Raw genomic sequence first — 18,861 nt, 5'->3', positions numbered from 1 at the left:
TTCTCTTTTTTTCTTGATAATTCTGGCTAGATGCTCATCAATTTTATTGATTTTTTCAAAGAACTAGTTCCTGGTTTTATTTTTTTGTTGTTGCTGTTGTTGTTGTTGTTGTTGTTGTTGTTGTTTGTCTGCTTGTTTCTGTATCATTCATTTCTGCTCTAATCTTTGTTATTTCCTTCCTTCTGCTGGCTTGAGGCCTCTTTTGTTGTTCTTTATCTAGCTCCTTCAGGTATAAGCTTAGGTTGTTTGAGATATTTCTTTCTTCTTGTGGTAGGCCTGTATTGCTATAAACTTCACTCTTAGAAATGCTTTTTCTGGGGGCGCCTGGGTGGCTCAGTTGGTTAAGCGTCTGACTTCGGCTCAGGTCATGATTTCACGGTTCGTGAGTTTGAGCCCTGTGTCAGGCTCTGGGCTGATGGCTCAGAGCCTGGAGCCTGTTTCCGATTCTGTGTCTCCCTCTCTCTCTGCCCCTCCCCCGTTCATGCTCTGTCTCTCTCTGTCTTAAAAATAAATAAACGTTGGGAAAAAAAATTAAAAAAAAAAAAAAAGAAATGCTTTTTCTGGGGGCGCCTGGGTGGCTCAGTTGGTTAAGCGTCTGACTTCGGCTCAGGTCATGATTTCACGGTTCGTGAGTTTGAGCCCTGTGTCAGGCTCTGTGCTGACAGCTCAGAGCCTGGAACCTGCTTCAGATTCTGTGTCTCCCTCTCTCTCTGACCCTTCCCCACTCATGCTGTATCTGTCTCTCTGTCTCAAGAATAAAAACTAAAAAATTTAAAAAAAAAGAAATGCTTTTTCTACATCCTAGGTTTTGGGATGTGGTGTTTTCATTCTCATTTGCTTCCATGTACATTTTTATTTCTTCTTTGATTTCCTGGTTGATTAATTCATTGTTTAGTAGCATGTTATTTCACTTCCATATATTTGTATTCTTTCCAAATTTTTTCTTGTGATTGACTTCTACTTTCATAGCTTTGTGGTCAGAGAAGATGCAGGGTATGACTTTGACCTTCTTGAATTTGTTGAAGTTTGTTTTGTGGGCTAATACAAACTTCAATTTGTATGTGATCTATATGATCTATTCTGGAGAATGTTCCCTTTGTGCTTGAAAAGAATGTGTATTCTGCTGTTTCAAGATAGAATGTTCTGAATATATATGTTGAATTGATGTAGTCCAGTGCATCATTCAAAGCCATTGTTTCCTTGTTTTTCTATTTGCATGCTATGTCCATCAGCGTAAGTGGGGTGCAAAAACCCCTACTATTATTGTATTATTATAGATTAGTTCCCTTATGTTTATTATTAACTGTTTTATGTATTTGGGTGCTTCTATGTTGGGTGCATATTTTCCATTGTTATATCTTCTTGTTGGATTGTATGTTTTATTATTACATAGTGTCCTTCCTTGTCTCTTGTTACAGTCTTTGATTTAATGTCTACGTTTTCCAATATAAATATTGCTACTTTGGCTTTTTTTTTTTCCTGACATTTGTTTGCATGATAGATGTTTTTTCATCTTCTCACTTTCTATCTGTAGATGTCTTTAGATCTCAAATATATCTCTTGGGGTGCCTGGGAGGCTCAGTCAGGTAAGCATCTAACTTCTGCTTAGGTCATGATCTCGTGGTTCACGAGTTAGAGCCTGGTGTTGGGCTCTGTGTGGACAGCTCCAAGCCTGGAGCCTGTTTTAGATTATGTGTCTCCCTCTCTCTCTGCCCCTCCCCTACTCATTCTCCCTCTCTCCCTCTCTCTCTCTCTCTCAAAAATAAATAAAAACATTTTAAAAATAAAACAAAATATATGTCTTGTAAGAAGCATATAGATGTGTGTTCTTTTTTTAATCCATTCTGTCACTGTATGTCTTTTGATTAGAGGGTTTAGTCCATTAACATTCATATTAATTATTGGTAAATGTGTTTATTGCTATTTTATTACTTGTTTTGTGGTTGTTTCTGAAGATTTTCTCTGATCTGTTTTGTCTTTCATGTTTTGCTGACTTTAGTGATATATTTGGATTTATTTCTCTTTATTCTTTAAATATTTGTTAGTGGCTTTTGATATATGGTTACCATTAGGTTTGTATATAACTTCTTCTGCACATAGCAGTCTATATTAAGTTGATTGTTGTTTAAGTTTGAACCCATTCTTTTCTCCTGATTTCTTCTTGTTGTTATTATATTTTATATTCTTTTTTATGCATGAGTTCCTTCACTTATTTTTTATAAAAATTTTCATTTTTACTGCTTTTGTGTTTCCTACCTCTATACTATCACTTTTGGTCTCTCCTTTCCATTTAAAGAATCCCCTTTTCTTGCAGGGCTGGTTTAGTGGTCATGAACTACTTTACTTTCTGTTTGTCTGGGAAACTCTTTGTCTCTCCTTCTATTCTGAATGACAGCTTTATTGTATAAAGTGTTCTTGGCTGCAGATTTTTCCCATTCAGCACTTTGAATATAAAATGCCACAACCTTCCGACTTGCAAAATTTCTGTTGAAAAACCTGCTAGTTTTATGGGTTTTCCCTTATAAGTTACTAATTTCTTTAGTCTTGCTGCTTTTAAATTTTTTTCTTTGTCATCATATTTTGCAAATTTAGTTACAATATGTCTTCGTGTGGGTCTGCTTTTGTTAATTCTGATGGCTGTTCTCTGTGCTTCCTGGATCTGGATATCTGTTTCCTTCCTCAGATTAGGGGAAGTTTTCAGCTATTATTTCTTCAAATAAATTTTTTGCCTTTCTCTCTCTCTTATTCTTCTGGGACTCCTAAAATACGAATATTATTAAGTTTTATGGAGTCAATTCTTTTAGTCTTTTCTTGTTTTGTATAATTATTTTTTCTGTCTTTCGTTTAGCTTGGTTACTTTCCATTACTCTTTCCTCTAGGTCACTAGTTCTTTCCTCTATTCCTTCCATCCTGCTCTTCATTCCATCAGGCCTGTTTCTCATTTTGTTTATTATACCCCTAACTCTCCTCTGTTATTCCTTATCTCTGTGTTCAGTGTCTCACTCATGCCTTCCACTCTTTTCTCAAGTCTAGTGAGTATTCTTGCAATAATTGTTTTAAATTCTCTATTAGGATCGTTACTTATATCTGTTTCAATTAGATCTCTGGCTGTGGCCTTGCCCTATTTTTGTTCTGGGATAAATTTCTCTGTCTCCTCATTTTGCCTGCCTCTCTATGTCTTTTTCTCTGTGTTAAGAAAATCAGCTATGTCTTCTGCCCCTGAAAGTAGTGACACTATGAAGAAATGGTCCTGGAGTGCTCTGCAGTGCAGTGTCCCCTGTTCACAACAACCTGGCAATTCAGGAGATTATCCTGAATCAATGTGTTGTTTATGCCTTGCTGTCATGTCACTTTTCCTTTCTGGTGTAGTAATCTGTACTGACTCTATGACTATTTGGGACTGTGTTTGCTCTCTGTGATGTTAGCAGGACCTAGGAAGTCCAGCTCTTGGGGGGCATGCCTGCCAGAGAACTAGGGAGTGGGATGCTGGGGTTAGCAAATTTTTCACTGGGCCACTAGTCCTGTGTCAGATCCTCCAAAGCACTGAAGGGGGTGGGATTTGTGTGCCAAGGCAGCTAGGTGAGCAAGGCTAGGTGCAGTGTCCAAGGAAGGCTGGGTGTGCCTGGGCCCAGTGTGCCAGGATGGCTGGGGTCTGCAGCTGTGCATGGTGTGGTGTCTGGGCCCGGTGGGGTGGCTGCTGTGCACCTGTTGGCTGGGCATGGAGCAGGACAGCAGCTGGGGCATGCAGTAAGACACAGTGCACAGGAAGGCTAGGGACACTTGGTTGGGGAAGGTGCACAATGGCACCTGTAGGCAAATGTGTGCTACAGTGGATGTGCATGTTGTCCTGTGGTAGCTGTGCACCTGACAGCTTGTTGAGGCACATGCGTGGCTTTGACAAAATTTTCCCTGAGCCCAGGGCCATACCTAGCAGGCTTGGAGTAGGCTAGTCCTTAGGAGAATACTTGGGCATAGTGCACTGGCAGAGGGTTAGGTAGCAAGTGTTGTGCAGTCCTGCCTCCTGCAGGTGGCTCTGTGTTTATACTGCAAGGCTGGGGAAGAAAATGGTGTCTTCCAACTCCCTCATTTTCAGAGAAGTCCCCCAACACACTCTGAAATCAGTATGAATTGATCTGTCTCCCATTTCTCCCCAGAGTTGTGTAAACTTTTTGTTTTGTTTTGTTTTTTTGTTTTTCTTTTTTAGAGAGACAGAGCACACATGCAAGCAGGAGAGAGGGACAGAGGGAGAGAGAGAGAATCCCAAGCAGGTTCCATGCTCAGCATGGAGCCCAGTCCAGGGCTCAATCCCATGATCCTGGCATCATGACCCAAGCCCAAACCAAGATTCAACTACCACCCAGGTCCCCTTAAACTGTCATTTTTATGCTGCTCTCTGTGGGCTGCTGTCTCTTTAAGGGCAGTGACCCAGGTATCACTTGCCACGCTGCATGCCTTGTGCTGAGGCAGCAGATTTTAAAGCTCTTAGGCTGTAAGCACCACTGATTTTATAAACACAGAAATAAGCAACTTTGGGTTTTTTTTAAAAGATTTTATTTTTTTAACTAATCTCTACACCCAATGTGGGGCTCAAATTTACAAACCTCAGATGAAGAGTCCAGTGCGCTACTGACTGAGCCAGCCAAGTGGCCTATCAGCCCCTCTGGTTTTTAAAGCCAAACATTATGGGGATTAGTCATCCCCATGTGAGGTCCCTGGTGTGAAGAATTGTTTCTCTGCCTTCTCCACAAGCTCAGCTCCCTCCCTCCAATGCCTCCCTACACCTTTCTGACCTTCCTGACCTTTCAGATGTGGCTTCTTCTCTATATTTAATTGTGGAGCTTTTTCTTCCAGTCCTCCCATCACTCTCCAGTTTGTTAACTTGGATGTGGATGATATCTAGTTGAAGCTATGGGACAGGGTGAGCCTAGGGTCCTCCTACTCTGCTACCTTTCCAACCTCAGAATTTCATTCTTTTAAAGGTTCAATAATATTCCATAGTTTGTATATACCACATTTGTTTATTGGTTTGTCAATGGACATTTAGGTTGTTTCTACCTTTTAGCTCTTGTGAATAATGGTGCTATGAATAGCATTTGGTGTACAAATATCTTTTCAAGTCCCTGCCTTTTAATTCCTTGGATATATACCTAAACATGGATTTGCTGGATCATATTCCAAATCTGTGTTTATCTTTTTGAGGAATGGCTCTTCTGTTTTTCACAGTAGCTGTACCATTTTACGTTGCCATTAGTAATTCACAAGGGTTCCAATTTGTCCACTTCCTCATTAACACTTTATGTTGTATTTTGTTTCTGTTTTGATAATAGCCATCTTAACAGATGTGAAGTAACATCTTACTGTGTTTAATTTTCACTTTCTGGATAATAAGTGATGTAGAACAGTTTTTCACAAGCTTGTTGTCCATCCCTATGTCTTCCTTAGAGAAATGTTTATTTGTGTCTTTTGCCCATTTTTAATTTGGTGTTGGTTTTCGTTGTTGTTCTTGAGTTTAAGGAATCCTTAATATATACTTGTATACCAATCCGTAATATAAACTCTGGATATTAATCTCTTACCAGATAATGATTTCTTAATATTTCCTTCCATTCCGTGGGTGCCTTTTCAGTTTCTTGATAATGTCGTTTGCAGACAAAAGTCCTTTTAATTTTGATTAAGTCCAGTATATCTGTTTTCTTGTTTGTTCCCTGTCGTTTGGGTATCACATCCAAAAACGTATTTCCAAATTAATGTTATGAAGATTTTCCCTGTGTCTTCTCAGAGTATTATCATTTAGTTCTTTAGGTCTTCAATACATCTTGAGTTAGTTGTTGCAGATGGTATAAGATAAGGGTCTAATTTCATTCTTTTGCATGTGGATATCCAATATCCCAGAATCATTTGTTGAAAGCATTGTCCTTTGCCGTTGAACAGACTTGGCAGACTTCTTGAAAATTATTTGACCATATATGAGAGGATTTATTTCTTGACTAATATATTCCATTCATCAGTAATGCCTGAATTTATTCCATGACCACATTGTTTTAGTTGCTGTAGCTTTGTAGAAAGTTTTGATCTCAAGAAGTGTGAGTTATCCCACTTTGTCCTTCTGTAAGTCTGTTTTGGCAATTTGAAGTCCCTTGAAATTGTTTTAGGATGGATTTTTTATTTCTGAAAAAGTGTCATTAGAATTTTAACAGAGACTACATTGAATTTGTAAATTGTTTTAGATAGCATTAACATCTTAACAGTATTATGTCTTTCAGTCCATGAACGGGTATGAATGGGTATCTTTCCATTTCTTTAGGCTTTCTTTAATTTTTTTCAGCATTTCTTGGTAGTTTTCAGCATACATATCATTTATCATCTTGTTTAGTTTAGTTGGTTAATAATAGTTTATACTGTTATAATTGGAATTGTTTTCTTAATTAAAAAAATGTTTATTGTTACTGTAAAGAAATACATTTGATTTTTGTATGTTAATATTTTATTCAGCAAATTTACTTTTTTTGATTAGTTCTGACAAGCTTTTTACATGTGGAGTCTTTAGATTTTTCTATATGTACGATTATGTCATCTGCAAACAGATTATTTTACTTCTTTTTCAGCAATTTGTATGCCTTTTATTTATTTTTATCACCTAATTGCACTGGCTAGAATTTCAAATATGTTGAAAAGAGGAGGCAAATGTAGGCTTGCCTATGCAACTTTATGTATTGGGTATATGTTAATTTTCAGGAAATAATTGCAAAAACAAATTTTTATTTTTATTTGATATATTCATATTTTTGATGTATTACTTATAATGTATAGTGCTTTTTAAAATAAAATAAAAGAACATAAGCCAGGAGGCCAGTTAACAAAATATAAAATGGTAAAGGAAGCAAAAGTTACATATACTGGTGACTAATTACCACTGGATTACCCATTTTTATGGAACAAGGGTTTTACAATGGTTACAAATGAAGTTAAAATATTTCTCTTGACAAACTATTCTTATCAATATTATAACAAAGATTCATGATAATTTATAATCCAAAATATTCACTTACATTTGAAACCAAAACAAAATTAATGAATTATGTTCCAAGTTTTGAGGGCACAAATCATTAACACTAACCAATTATTTATAACAGAATATTAACATAATATAGAAAATCTCCCTTATGGAGATTCTCAATTTAATTCCTAAAGGCCAAATTATATTACATTATTATAAAAAAACTATGTCAAGGCAAACCCCCAAGTTATTTTTCTTTAATTGATTATTGTTTAGATTTTGTATTGGAATGCTAGACTTTTTGTACCAAAATGAGAGTAATATGGAATAAAAAGTCTCAAATTGGGCATATAAGAAATAATTCTTTTCTCATGTTATATCAAATGTATGAATGATTATGAAATATTATCTGTGTTTTACTTTAGTATTGTATAAATAAAACCTGCAAAAAAGTTCACTTGATGGAATATAACTGTAATGCTGCTACAAAATGCAGAGGAAATGGAGTAAGTAACTTTTTTTATAGTTCTAAGTTAAATGTTATTTTTGTGGGTAATTAAAAATAAAAATATTATCTCTTTTGGGAGAATTGAGACTCTAGGTTACTTTTAATCTGACCTGGTCCAGAAATAGCTAATCAATATAAAGAAAATCAGTGAAGCTAATTCAAAGACTGTTAAATATATTGTACTACATGTGTTGAATTTATTGTAAGCACCCACAACTTATGAATTAATAACATGTTTCAATGAAAACCATTTATTCTTTTCTTATGACAATAAGTTCATGCTTTACTTATAAATATGTACTTATAAACATAAATCATTTACTTATAAATAAAAATTTACTTATATAAATTCATATTTATATAAAATTCATATAAAATAAATATAAATATGAATATATTAGTTCTCCCTCATACTCTTAATAATTAAAATTTATGGCTATATAATATTTTATACAGAGTACACTTAAAACCATGTTGATACATTAGCGAATTTTCTGATTGTTCCTATGAAGAGATTTCTAATAGGAAATGTATCCTTATGCAAAAATTTTTATTTCTTCCCAACTGCTTAACTATCTTAATCTAATAATACAAATTTGCTGTCACATTTATGTTTAATTTTTACTTCTTTAATTTATAGTTCTGGTTCTTTTTAAATTATTTTTCCTAAAACAAAATCAGTGTAAGATGCATTCAACATTATAAAAGTTATTTCAAACTTACCAAACTTATAGGATTCAATTTTATAATTTTTAAATTGTTTGGATTTAGACTATATAAAATGCTTTTTGCATTATCTTTAATTTTCTATAGGTTGTTAACAAAGAGGATAACTATATTTTAATGTTTTGTTTTTTACTTTCTATATAGTTATTGTTCTGATCTTTTGTTTTTCTTTGTTTAACTTTCCACTGTAAGTCTTTAGCCTTAATGACTTTTATTAAATCTCAAAACAAAGTTAGAGATTATAGATTATTGATACTGTTTTATTGGACACAAATTTATTTTCTTCATCTACTGCCATTTTTATTTTATTTACACTTTTGTATTTTTAATAAAATTTTTCACTATGAAAAATGACATTAAAATAAGTAAGATTAGACTTCTGTATTTATTTTAAGAATTTTCACTATTTGTTAGTTTCATAATTAAAATTAAAATGTCAAGTAAAATCTAAATCTAGGAGAAGCTCTGTTTACTTTCCAATGACATGTCAACAGATAGGCAACTTTATTATTTACAATTCATAGAGTTGATTTACAACTCTATAATTTCCAACTTTAGTTCAAATTTTAAGAACATGTAGTTGCTTAGACATATTATTGTGAATTATTGGCAGTTATGGTAGTGTTGTTCTTTCTTTCTTTCTTTCTTTCTTTCTTTCTTTCTTTCTTGCTTTCTATCTTTCTTATTTTTAGGCTTAAGTTTTATTTGTATAAAAATCAGAAAAATAGCTGTTAAAAGTCTGGAAAAGTACAGTGAAATAAATTTCTTGTCAGTATTTTAGCTGATTGAATATTTACACAAAAGAGGTTTTCAGTTTGAATTATTTCAAAATTATTTTTCACTACTCTCATAGTTATTTATAAATTATCCAAATGATTAGGGTTTTTTTTGTTTTGTTTTTTTTTCATTTTTATTTTATTATTTTTTTTCCAATATATGAAATCTATTGTCAAATTGGTTTCCATACAACACCCAGTGCTCATCCCAAAAGTGCCCTCCTCAATACCCATCACCCACCCTCCCCTCCCTCCCACCCCCCATCAACCCTCAGTTTGTTCTCAGTTTTTAAGAGTCTCTTATGCTTTGGCTCTCCCACTCTAACCCCTTTTTGTTCCCCTTTCTCCTCCCCCATGGGTTTCTGTTAAGTTTCTCAGGATCCACATAAGAGGGAAAACATATGGTATCTGTCTTTCTCTGTATGGCTTATTTCACTTAGCATAACACTTTCCAGTTCCAACCACATTGCTACAAACAGCCATATTTCAATCTTTCTCATTGCCACATAGTACTCCATTGTGTATATAAACCACAATTTCTTTATCCATTCATCAGTTGATGGACATTTAGACTCTTTCCATAATTGGGCTATTGTTGAGAGTGCTGCTATAAACATTGGGTTACAAGCGCCCCTATGCATCAGCACTCCTGTATCCCTTGGGTAAATTCCTAGCAGTGCTACTGCTGGGTCATAGGGTAGGTCTATTTTTAATTTTTTGAGGAACCTCCACACTGTTTTCCAGAGCGGCTGCACCAATTTGCATTCCCACCAACAGTGCAAGAGGGTTCCCGTTTCTCCACATCCTCTCCAGCATCTATAGTCTCCTGATTTGTTCATTTTGGCCACCCTGACTGCCGTGAGGTGGTATCTGAGTGTGGTTTTGATTTACATTTCCCTGACGAGGAGCGACGTTGAGCATCTTTTCATGTGCCTGTTGGCCATCCGGATGTCTTCTTTGGAGAAGTGTCTATTCATGTTTTCTGCCCATTTCTTCACTGGGTTATTTGTTTTTCGGGTGTGGAGTTTGGTGAGCTCTTTATAGATTTTGGATACTAGCCCTTTGTCCGATATGTCATTTGCAAATATCTTTTCCCATTCTGTTGGTTGCCTTTTAGTTTTGTTGGTTGTTTCCTTTGCTGTGCAGAAGCTTTTTATCTTCATAAGGTCCCAGTAGTTCATTTTTGCTTTTAATTCCCTTGCCTTTGGGGATGTGTCAAGTAAGAAATTGCTACGGCTGAGGTCAGAGAGGTCTTTTCCTGCTTTGTCCTCTAGGGTTTTGATGGTTTCCTGTCTCACATGCAGGTCCTTTATCCATTTTGAGTTTATTTTTGTGAATGGTGTGAGAAAGTGGTCTAGTTTCAACCTTCTGCATGTTGCTGTGCAGTTCTCCCAGCACCATTTGTTAAAGAGACGGTCTTTTTTCCATTGGATGTTCTTTCCTGCTTTGTTAAAGATTAGTTGGCCATACGTTTGTGGGTCTAGTTCTGGGGTTTCTATTCTATTCCATTGGCCTATGTGTCTGTTTTTGTGCCAATACCATGCTGTCTTAATGATTACAGCTTTGTAGTAGAGGCTAAAGTCTGGGATTGTGATGCCTCCTGCTTTGGTCTTCTCCAAAATTACTTTGGCTATTCGGGGCCTTTTGTGGTTCCATATGAATTTTAGGATTGCTTGTTCTAGCTTCGAGAAGAATGCTGGTGCAATTTTGATTGGGATTGCATTGAATGTGTAGATAGCTTTGGGTAGTATTGACATTTTGACAATATTTATTCTTCCAATCCATGAGCTTGGAATGTTTTTACATTTCTTTATATCTTCCTCAAATTTCCTTCATAAGCTTCCTATAGTTTTCAGCATACAGATCTTGTACATCTTTGGTTACATTTATCCCTAGGTATTTTATGCTTCTTGGTGCAATTGTGAATGGGATCAGTTTCTTTATTTGTCTTTCTGTTGCTTCATTGTTAGTGTATAAGAATGCAACTGACTTCTGTACATTGATTTTGTATCCTGCACCTTTGCTGAATTCATGTATCAGTTCTAGCAGACTTTTGGTGGAGTCAGTCGGATTTTCCATGTATAATATCATGTCATCTGCAAAAAGCGAAAGCCTGACTTCATCTTTGCCAATTTCGATGCCTTTGATTTCCTTTTGTTGTCTGATTGCTGATGCTAGAACTTCCACCCTATGTTAAACAACAGAAGTGAGAGTGGGCATCCCTGTCGTGTTCCTGATCTCAGGGAAAAAGCTCTCAGTTTTTCCCCGTTGAGGATGATGTTAGCTGTGGGCTTTTCATAAATGGCTTTTATGATCTTTAAGTATGATCCTTCTATCCCGACTTTCTTGTAGGTTTTTATTAAGAATGGATGCTGAATTTTGTCAAATGACTTTTCTGCATCGATTGACAGGATCATACGGTTCTTTGCTTTTCTTTTATTAATGTGGTGTATCACACTGATTGATTTGCGAATGTTGAACCAGCCCTGCATCCCAGGAATAAATCCCAATTGATCATGGTGAATAATTCTTTTTATATGCTGTTGAATTCGATTTGCTAGTATCTTATTGAGAATATTTGCATCCATATTCATCAGGGATATTGGCCTGTAGTCCTCTTTTTTTACTGGGTCTCTGTCTGGTTTAGGAATCAAAGTAATACTGGCTTCATAGGATGAGTCTGGACGTTTCCTTCCCTTTCTATTTTTTGGAATAGCTTGAGAAGGATAGGTATTGTCTCTGCTTTAAATGTCTGGTAGAACTCCCCTGGGAAGCCATCTGGTCCTGGACTCTTATTTGTTTGGAGACTTTTGATAACCGATTCAATTTCTTTGCTGGTTATGGGTCTGTTCAAGCTTTCTATTTCCTCCTGATTGAGTTTTGGAAGCGTGTGGGTGTTATGAATTTGCCCATTTCTTCCAGGTTGTCCAGTTTGTTGGCATATACTTTTTCATAGTATTCCCTGATAATTGCTTGTATCTCTGAGGGATTGGTTGTAATAATTCCATTTTCATTCATGATTTTACCTATTTGGGTCATCTCCCTTTTCTTTTTGAGAAGCCTGGCTAGAGGTTAATCAATTTTGTTTATTTTTTCAAAAAATCAACTCTTGGTTTCATTGATCTGCTCTACAGTTTTTTTTAGATTTTATATTGTTTATTTCTGCTCTGATCTTTATTGTTTCTCTTCTTCTGCTGGGTTTAGGCTGTCTTTGCTGTTCTGCTTCTATTTCCTTTAGGTGTGCTGTTAGATTTTGTATTTGGGATTTTTCTTGTTTGTGGAGATAGGCCTGGATTGCAATGTATTTTCTTCTCAGGACTGCCTTCGCTGCATCCCAAAGTGTTTGGAATGTTGTATTTTCATTTTTGTTTGTTTCCATATATTTTTTAATTTCTTCTCTAAGTGCCTGGTTGACCCATTCATTCATTAGTAGGGTGTTCTTTAACCTCATGTTTTTGGAGGTTGCTGAGACCTTTTCTTGTGGTTGATTTCAAGCTTCATAGCATTGTGGTCTGAAAGTATGCATGGTATGATCTCAATTCTTGTATACTTATGAAGGTCTGTTTTGTGACCCAGTATGTGATCTATCTTGGAGAATGTTCCATGTGCACTGGAGAAGAAAGTATATTCTGTTGCTTTGGGATGCAGAGTTCTAAATATATCTGTCAAGTCCATCTGATCCAATGTATCATTCAGGGCCCTTGTTTCTTTATTGACCGTGTGTCTAGATGATCTATCCATTTCTGTAAGTGGAGTGTTAAAGTCCCCTGCAATTACCACATTCTTATCAATAATGCTTATGTTTGTGATTGTTTTCTATATTTGCAGGCTCCTGTATTCGGTGCATAGACATTTATTATTGTTAGCTTTTCCTGATGGATAGACCCTGTAGTTATTATATAATGCCCTTCTTCATCTCTTGTTACAGCCTTTAATTTAAAGTCGAGTTTGTGTGATATAAGTATGGCAACTCCAGCTTTCTTTTGACTTCCAGTAGCATGATAGATAGTCCTCCATGCCCTCACTTTCAATCTGAAGGTGTCCTCAGGTCTAAAATGAGTCTCTTGTAGATAGCAAATAGATGGGTCTTGTTTTTTTATTCATTCTGATACCCTATTTCTTTCGGTTGGTGCATTTAGTCCATTTACATTCAGTGTTATTATAGAAAGATATGGGTTTAGAGTCATTGTGATGTCTGTAGGGCGGGAGGGGCAGGCTCTGCTCGGGTACCCTTCAGTGATCTGCTTCTGGAGGGGCCCTGTGGCAGCAGCAGGGAGTCAGACCCGCCACTGGACGGATGGATCTGCAGAAGCACAGCGTTGGGTGTTTGCGTGGTGCAAGCTAGTTCCCTGACAGGAACTGGTTCCCTTTGGGATTTTGGCTGGGGGAGCGGCGAGGGAGATGGCGCTGGCGAGCGCCTTTGTTCCCCGCCAAGCTGAGCTCTGTCGTCCGGGGCTCAACAACTCTCCCTCCCTTGTCCTCCAGCCCTCCAGTTCTCTGAGCAGAGCTGTTAACTTATAACCTTTCAGATGTTAAGTCCCGCTTGCTGTCCGAACACACTCAGTCCAGCCCCTCCACCTTTGCAAGCCAGACTCGGGGTCTCTGATTGGCCAGCGGGCTGCCCCTCCGCCCGGCTCCCTCCCGCCAGTCCGTGTAGCGGGCACTGCCTCTCCTCCCTTCCTACCCTCTTCGTGGGCCTCTAGTCTGTGCTTGGCTCCAGAGACTCCGTTCTGCTAGTCCTCTGGCGATTTTCTGGGTTATTTAGGCAGGTGTAGGCGGAATCTAAGTGATCAGCAGGACGCGGTGAGCCCAGCGTCCTTCTATGCCACCATCTTCCCGACCCTCCCTCCTGTTCTTTTTTCATTTATAATATACTTTTTAAAAAAAATTAATAAGAATATTTTTAAGAGCAGTTTTAGGTTCACAGAAAACCTGAGGGAAAAATATAGAATTTTCCCATATGTCTCTTTCCCTGACATAAGTATAGCCTCCTGCATCAAAAGTGTACATTTGTTACAATTGATGAACTTATACTGGTACATCATAATTACCCAAACTACTGAGAGTTTACATTAGGGTTCATTCTTTGTGTTGTATATTTTATGGTTTTGGACAAATGTAAAATGACATGTATCCATTATTATAATACACATTATAATAATAATTTTCACTGGCTTAAAAAATCTTCTGTGTGCCTCTTCTCTCCCCCAGACCCAACCTATGGCAGCCACTGATTTTGTTACTGTCTCCATAGATTCGCCTCTTCCAGAATGTTATATAGTTAGTATATAGCCTTTTCTAGAATCTTATATAGTTACATAGTATATATAGTTATATAGTTATAAAGCCTTTTCAAAGTGACTTCTTTAACTTAGTGACATACACTTAAGATTTCTTCATGTCTGGATATGAGTTTATTTATTCATCTCTGAAAGACATATTGTTTGCTTCCAAAATTTTGCAATTATGAATATAATTACTTAAATATCCATGTACAGGTTTTTGTGTAAAGATAAATTTTCAACTCTTCTGAGTATATACTTCTGTTTCAATTAATCTCCCTAGCAATTTATAATTTTATTACTCTGAAAAGTAATAATCTACATATGAATATCAACAAGTTAAGGAAAGAACAGCAGATTATATTGAAAATATTAGTTATTGATTGACTGTAAGTGGTGGGCATTCCTGAATCTGGTCTCTGTTGTTAAAGACAAAGTTTTCAGTATTCAATTCCATGTCTTTCTTTCATATGACATGCTTTTGAAGTATCTAAAAAGTTATCTCCAAATCCAGGGTCATGGAGATTTTCTCCAATTTTATCCTCTAGAAGTTTTACAGTTTTGTATTTTACATGTAGATCTATGATCCATTTGAGCTAATTTTTATAAAAGGTTAACTAAGTACTTAGTAACTTAGTTAAGTAAATTAATAATAAGTACTAACTTTTTGCATGTGAATATCCAGCATCATTTGCTGAAAGATGATTTTTTCTCCATTGAACTACCTGCCTTTGTTCCATTATCAAAGATCAGTTGATTATATTTATGTGGGTTTAATTCTATCTTCTCTACTTAATTCCATTAATTTGTTTTGATTATTGTAGCCTTAAAAAATGTATACATGTCAAGTAGTTAAATGGTTCTTCTTTATTCTTCAGCATTATGTTGGCTATTCTGCATCTTTTTCTTCTCCATATAAACATTAGTTTGCCAAATAAGTTATCATAAACCAGAAAATAACCAACTAGAATTTTTCTTGGGAATGTATTGAATGTATAGATCAAGTGTGGAAGATCTAACATCTTGAAAATATTGAATGTTCATATCCATGTACATGGAATATGTCTCCATTTTTATACATCTTTGAGTTTGTTACATTAGACTTTTGCAGTTTTCCTAATACAGGTCTTGTAAATTTGAAACCAATTATTTCTGGTGCTAATATAAATGGCATTGTTTTTAATTTCAAATGCCAATTGTTTATTGTTATATATAAGTACACAATTGACTTTTATATATTAAACTTTCATTATGCTACCTTACATAATCACTTATTGGCTCATATATCTCTTTTTGTCGATTCTTTGGGATAATTTACATAATCATCTCATCTGAGAAGAAAAAATTGTATTTCTTTCTTTCCCAATTTTATATCTTTTATTTCCTGTTCTTATTTCCTGTTCTTAAGGTTTTATATTTAAATTCTTTAGGTATGACTAAAGTCATATGTTTTATGACTAAAACCATTAGGTACCATAAATTTTTATGACTAAAACCATTAGGTATGACTTTAAGTATAATGTTGAAAGAGAAAAGTAGTAAGACTAAACGTCCTTGCCTTGTTCCTGATCTTAGCAGGAGAGCTTCTAGCTATATTCTCACTATTTTTTCTTATTTTCCTTCAAGGTAGTAGGCCATATTACTGTGAAATTCTAAATAAGGTAGAGCAATTTCCTATCTGTATATTTAAAAATGAATTCAAACCTTAGAGAAAGTCACATTCAAATAAGCATATCTAAATTAAAAATAATAAAAAACATTTGCTTCCTGAAAAACAATAAAGGGGATGCAATTTATAAATCTAGGGAACACCAATAATATTCCTTTTTCCTATTCTTCATAATTTTCTTTCATATTATTTTACATTGGAGCCTCTCATCTGTGACCCTCCACCCCGAACACACAAGTGAAATCTCACAAAATAAGTTCTTTTTTTTCTCTGAACCCCATGGCTTACTCTCTTCTTGCCACTTGTTCTTTTTTCCTCTTTCTCCCTCAACTTTGTCTCTTGTTTTACTCTTTTCAATTTATTTTTTCTTAGGTTTTTCCCTAGTCTGTTATGTATTCTTATGTATGCCTTTTTTTTATTGAGGTATAATCCAGGTGTATAATTTAGTGATTTCATATTTGTATGCATTGTAAAGTGATCACCACAATAATTCTAGTTAACATACATCATCATACATAATTACAATTTTTTTCTTGTGCTGAGGAGTTTCAAGATCTGCTCTCTTGGTAACTTTCAAATATTCAATACAATATTATTAACTATATTCATCATATTTACATCACATCTCCATAATTTATTTATATTATAACTGGGGACTTTACCTTTGACAACCTTTACTCATTTCACCCATCATCCCCCCTCCCCCCACCTGTGGCAACTACCAATCTGTTTCTGTATTTATATGCTTGTTTTTAAAAATTCTATCTATGTTGGGATGAGCACGGGGTGTTGTATGGAAACCAATTTGACAATAAATTTCATATTAAAATTAAAAAAATAAAAAATAAACATCTGTATTAAGACAAAAAAATAAAATAAAAAATAAAAATTCTATCTATAAGTGAGATCATTTAGTATTTGCCTTCTACTCTCTAACTTATTTTACTTTGCATAATGCCCTCAAGGTCCATCCATGTTGCCACAAATGGCAATATTTCATTGTTTTTATGGCTGAATAGTATTCATATATAAAACATCTTTTTTTTTAATATGAAATTTGTTGTCAAATTGGTTTCCACAACACCCAGTGCTCATCCCAACAGGTGCCCTCCTCAATGCCCATCACCCACCCTCTCCTCCCTCCCACCCCCCATCAACCCTCAGTTTGTTCTCAGTTTTTAAGAGTCTCTTATGCTTTGGCTCCCTACCTCTCTTAACTTTTTTTTCCTTCCCCTCCCCCATCGTCTTCTGTTAAGTTTCTCAGGATCCACATAAGAGTGAAAACATATGGTATCTGTCTTGCTCTCTATGGCTTATTTCACTTAGCATAACACTCTCCAGTTCCTTCCACGTTGCTACAATAGGCCACATTTCATTCTTTCTCATTGCCACGTAATATTCCATTGTGTATATAAACCACAATTTCTTTATCCATTCATCAGTTGATGGACATTTAGGCTCTTTCCATAATTTGGCTATTGTTGAAAGTGCTGCTATAAACATTGGGGTACAAGTGCCCCTTTGTATCAGCACTCCTGTATCCCTTGGGTAAATTCCTAGCGGTGTTATTTCTGGGTCATAGGGTAGATCTATTTTTAATTTTTTGAGGAAACTTTACACTGTTTTCCAGATGCTGGTGAGGATATATAACATCTTTTTATCCATTCATTCATAGATGAGCACTTAGGTTGTTTCCATATTTTGACTATTATTTTAAAAATGCTATAATTAACATCTTTAAAAATTAGTGATTTGGTTTCTTTGGATACATATGAAGAAGTGGAAGTACTGGATCATATGGTATTCCTATTTTTAATTTTTTGAAGAACATCCATACTGTTTTCCACAGTAGTTACACCAATTTGCATTCCCACCAACATGAGGGTTCCCTATTCTCCTCTTCCTCACCAACACTTGTTATTTCACATCTTTTTGATAATAACCATTCTAGCATGTGTGGGTAATATATCATTGTGGTTTTGATTTGTATTTCTCTTATGATCAGTAATATTGAGCATCTTTTCAGGTACATATTGGCTATATGTAGGTCTTCTGTTTCTCATTATTAAGTATGATGTTATGTGTGCATTTTTGTAGATTTTCCTTCTATTGAGAAATTTCCCCGTTTCTTACTGGATTGGTGATTTTCAATCATATATTGCATATGTTTAGTCAAGTCCTTTTTTCTGAATCTATTGATATATAATCATATGACTTTTCTTTTTAGCCTAATGGTGTGATAGGTTACAGTCATTGATCTTCAAATGGTAACCTCACCTGTATACCAAGAATAAAATCCATTTTATTGTGATATATTATTCTTTTATAATTTGATTTGCTAATATTTTTGAGAATTTTTGCATTTTTGCTAATTAGTGATATTGGTCTGTAGTTTTTTCTTATAGTGTCTTTGGTTTTGGTATTGTGATAATGCTGACCTCAGAATGAGTTTGCAAATGTTCCTTCTGCCTCATTTTGTGGAAAAGCTTGTAAATAATTGATATAACTTATTTCTTAAAAGTTTGGTCAAATTCATGAAAGAAAGGGTGCCGGGTGGCTCAGTTAGTTAAGTGTCTGACTCTTGGTTTTGGTTCAGGTCATGATCTCATGGTTCCTTTGTTCTGGCCCCACTTGGGATTTTCTCTCTCTCTCTCTCTCTCTCTCTCTCTCTTTCTGCCTTTCCCCTGCTCACGCTCTCTATCTCAAATAAGTAAATAAATCAACTTTGTAAAAAAAAAAGAATAAGAAAAATAAAATAGTTTATTTTACCTTCCTGTATTCCTTCTCTTTTACTCTTTCTTCTGTACGTATGTCTGAGTTTCTAATCTACATCAGTCCTTTCTGAAGCATTTCTTACAAAGCAGGTATATTTGTGACAAATTTTCTGAAATTTTGTTTGTTTA

General features: G+C 35.4%; 1 protein-coding gene across 1 annotated transcript in view; it reads left to right on the top strand.

Moving 5' to 3' along the window:
• LOC124521203 (disintegrin and metalloproteinase domain-containing protein 18-like) overlaps positions 1-18,861 on the top strand; it is a 146,526-nt gene that overhangs the window by 99,264 nt on the left and 28,401 nt on the right. Inside the window, exon 17 of the mRNA XM_047092313.1 lies at positions 7,423-7,503. Coding sequence (XP_046948269.1) covers positions 7,423-7,503 — 81 coding nt within the window. The remainder of the gene's footprint in view (positions 1-7,422; positions 7,504-18,861) is intronic.

This window comes from Lynx rufus, unplaced genomic scaffold (assembly GCF_022079265.1).
Source record: "Lynx rufus isolate CCGP_SWC_20201006 ecotype Redwood Valley unplaced genomic scaffold, mLynRuf1.p SCAF_3, whole genome shotgun sequence".
NCBI lineage: Eukaryota > Metazoa > Chordata > Mammalia > Carnivora > Felidae > Lynx > Lynx rufus.
Note: the sequence above shows the minus strand (reverse complement) of the source record. Positions and strands in the feature narration are given on the sequence as shown.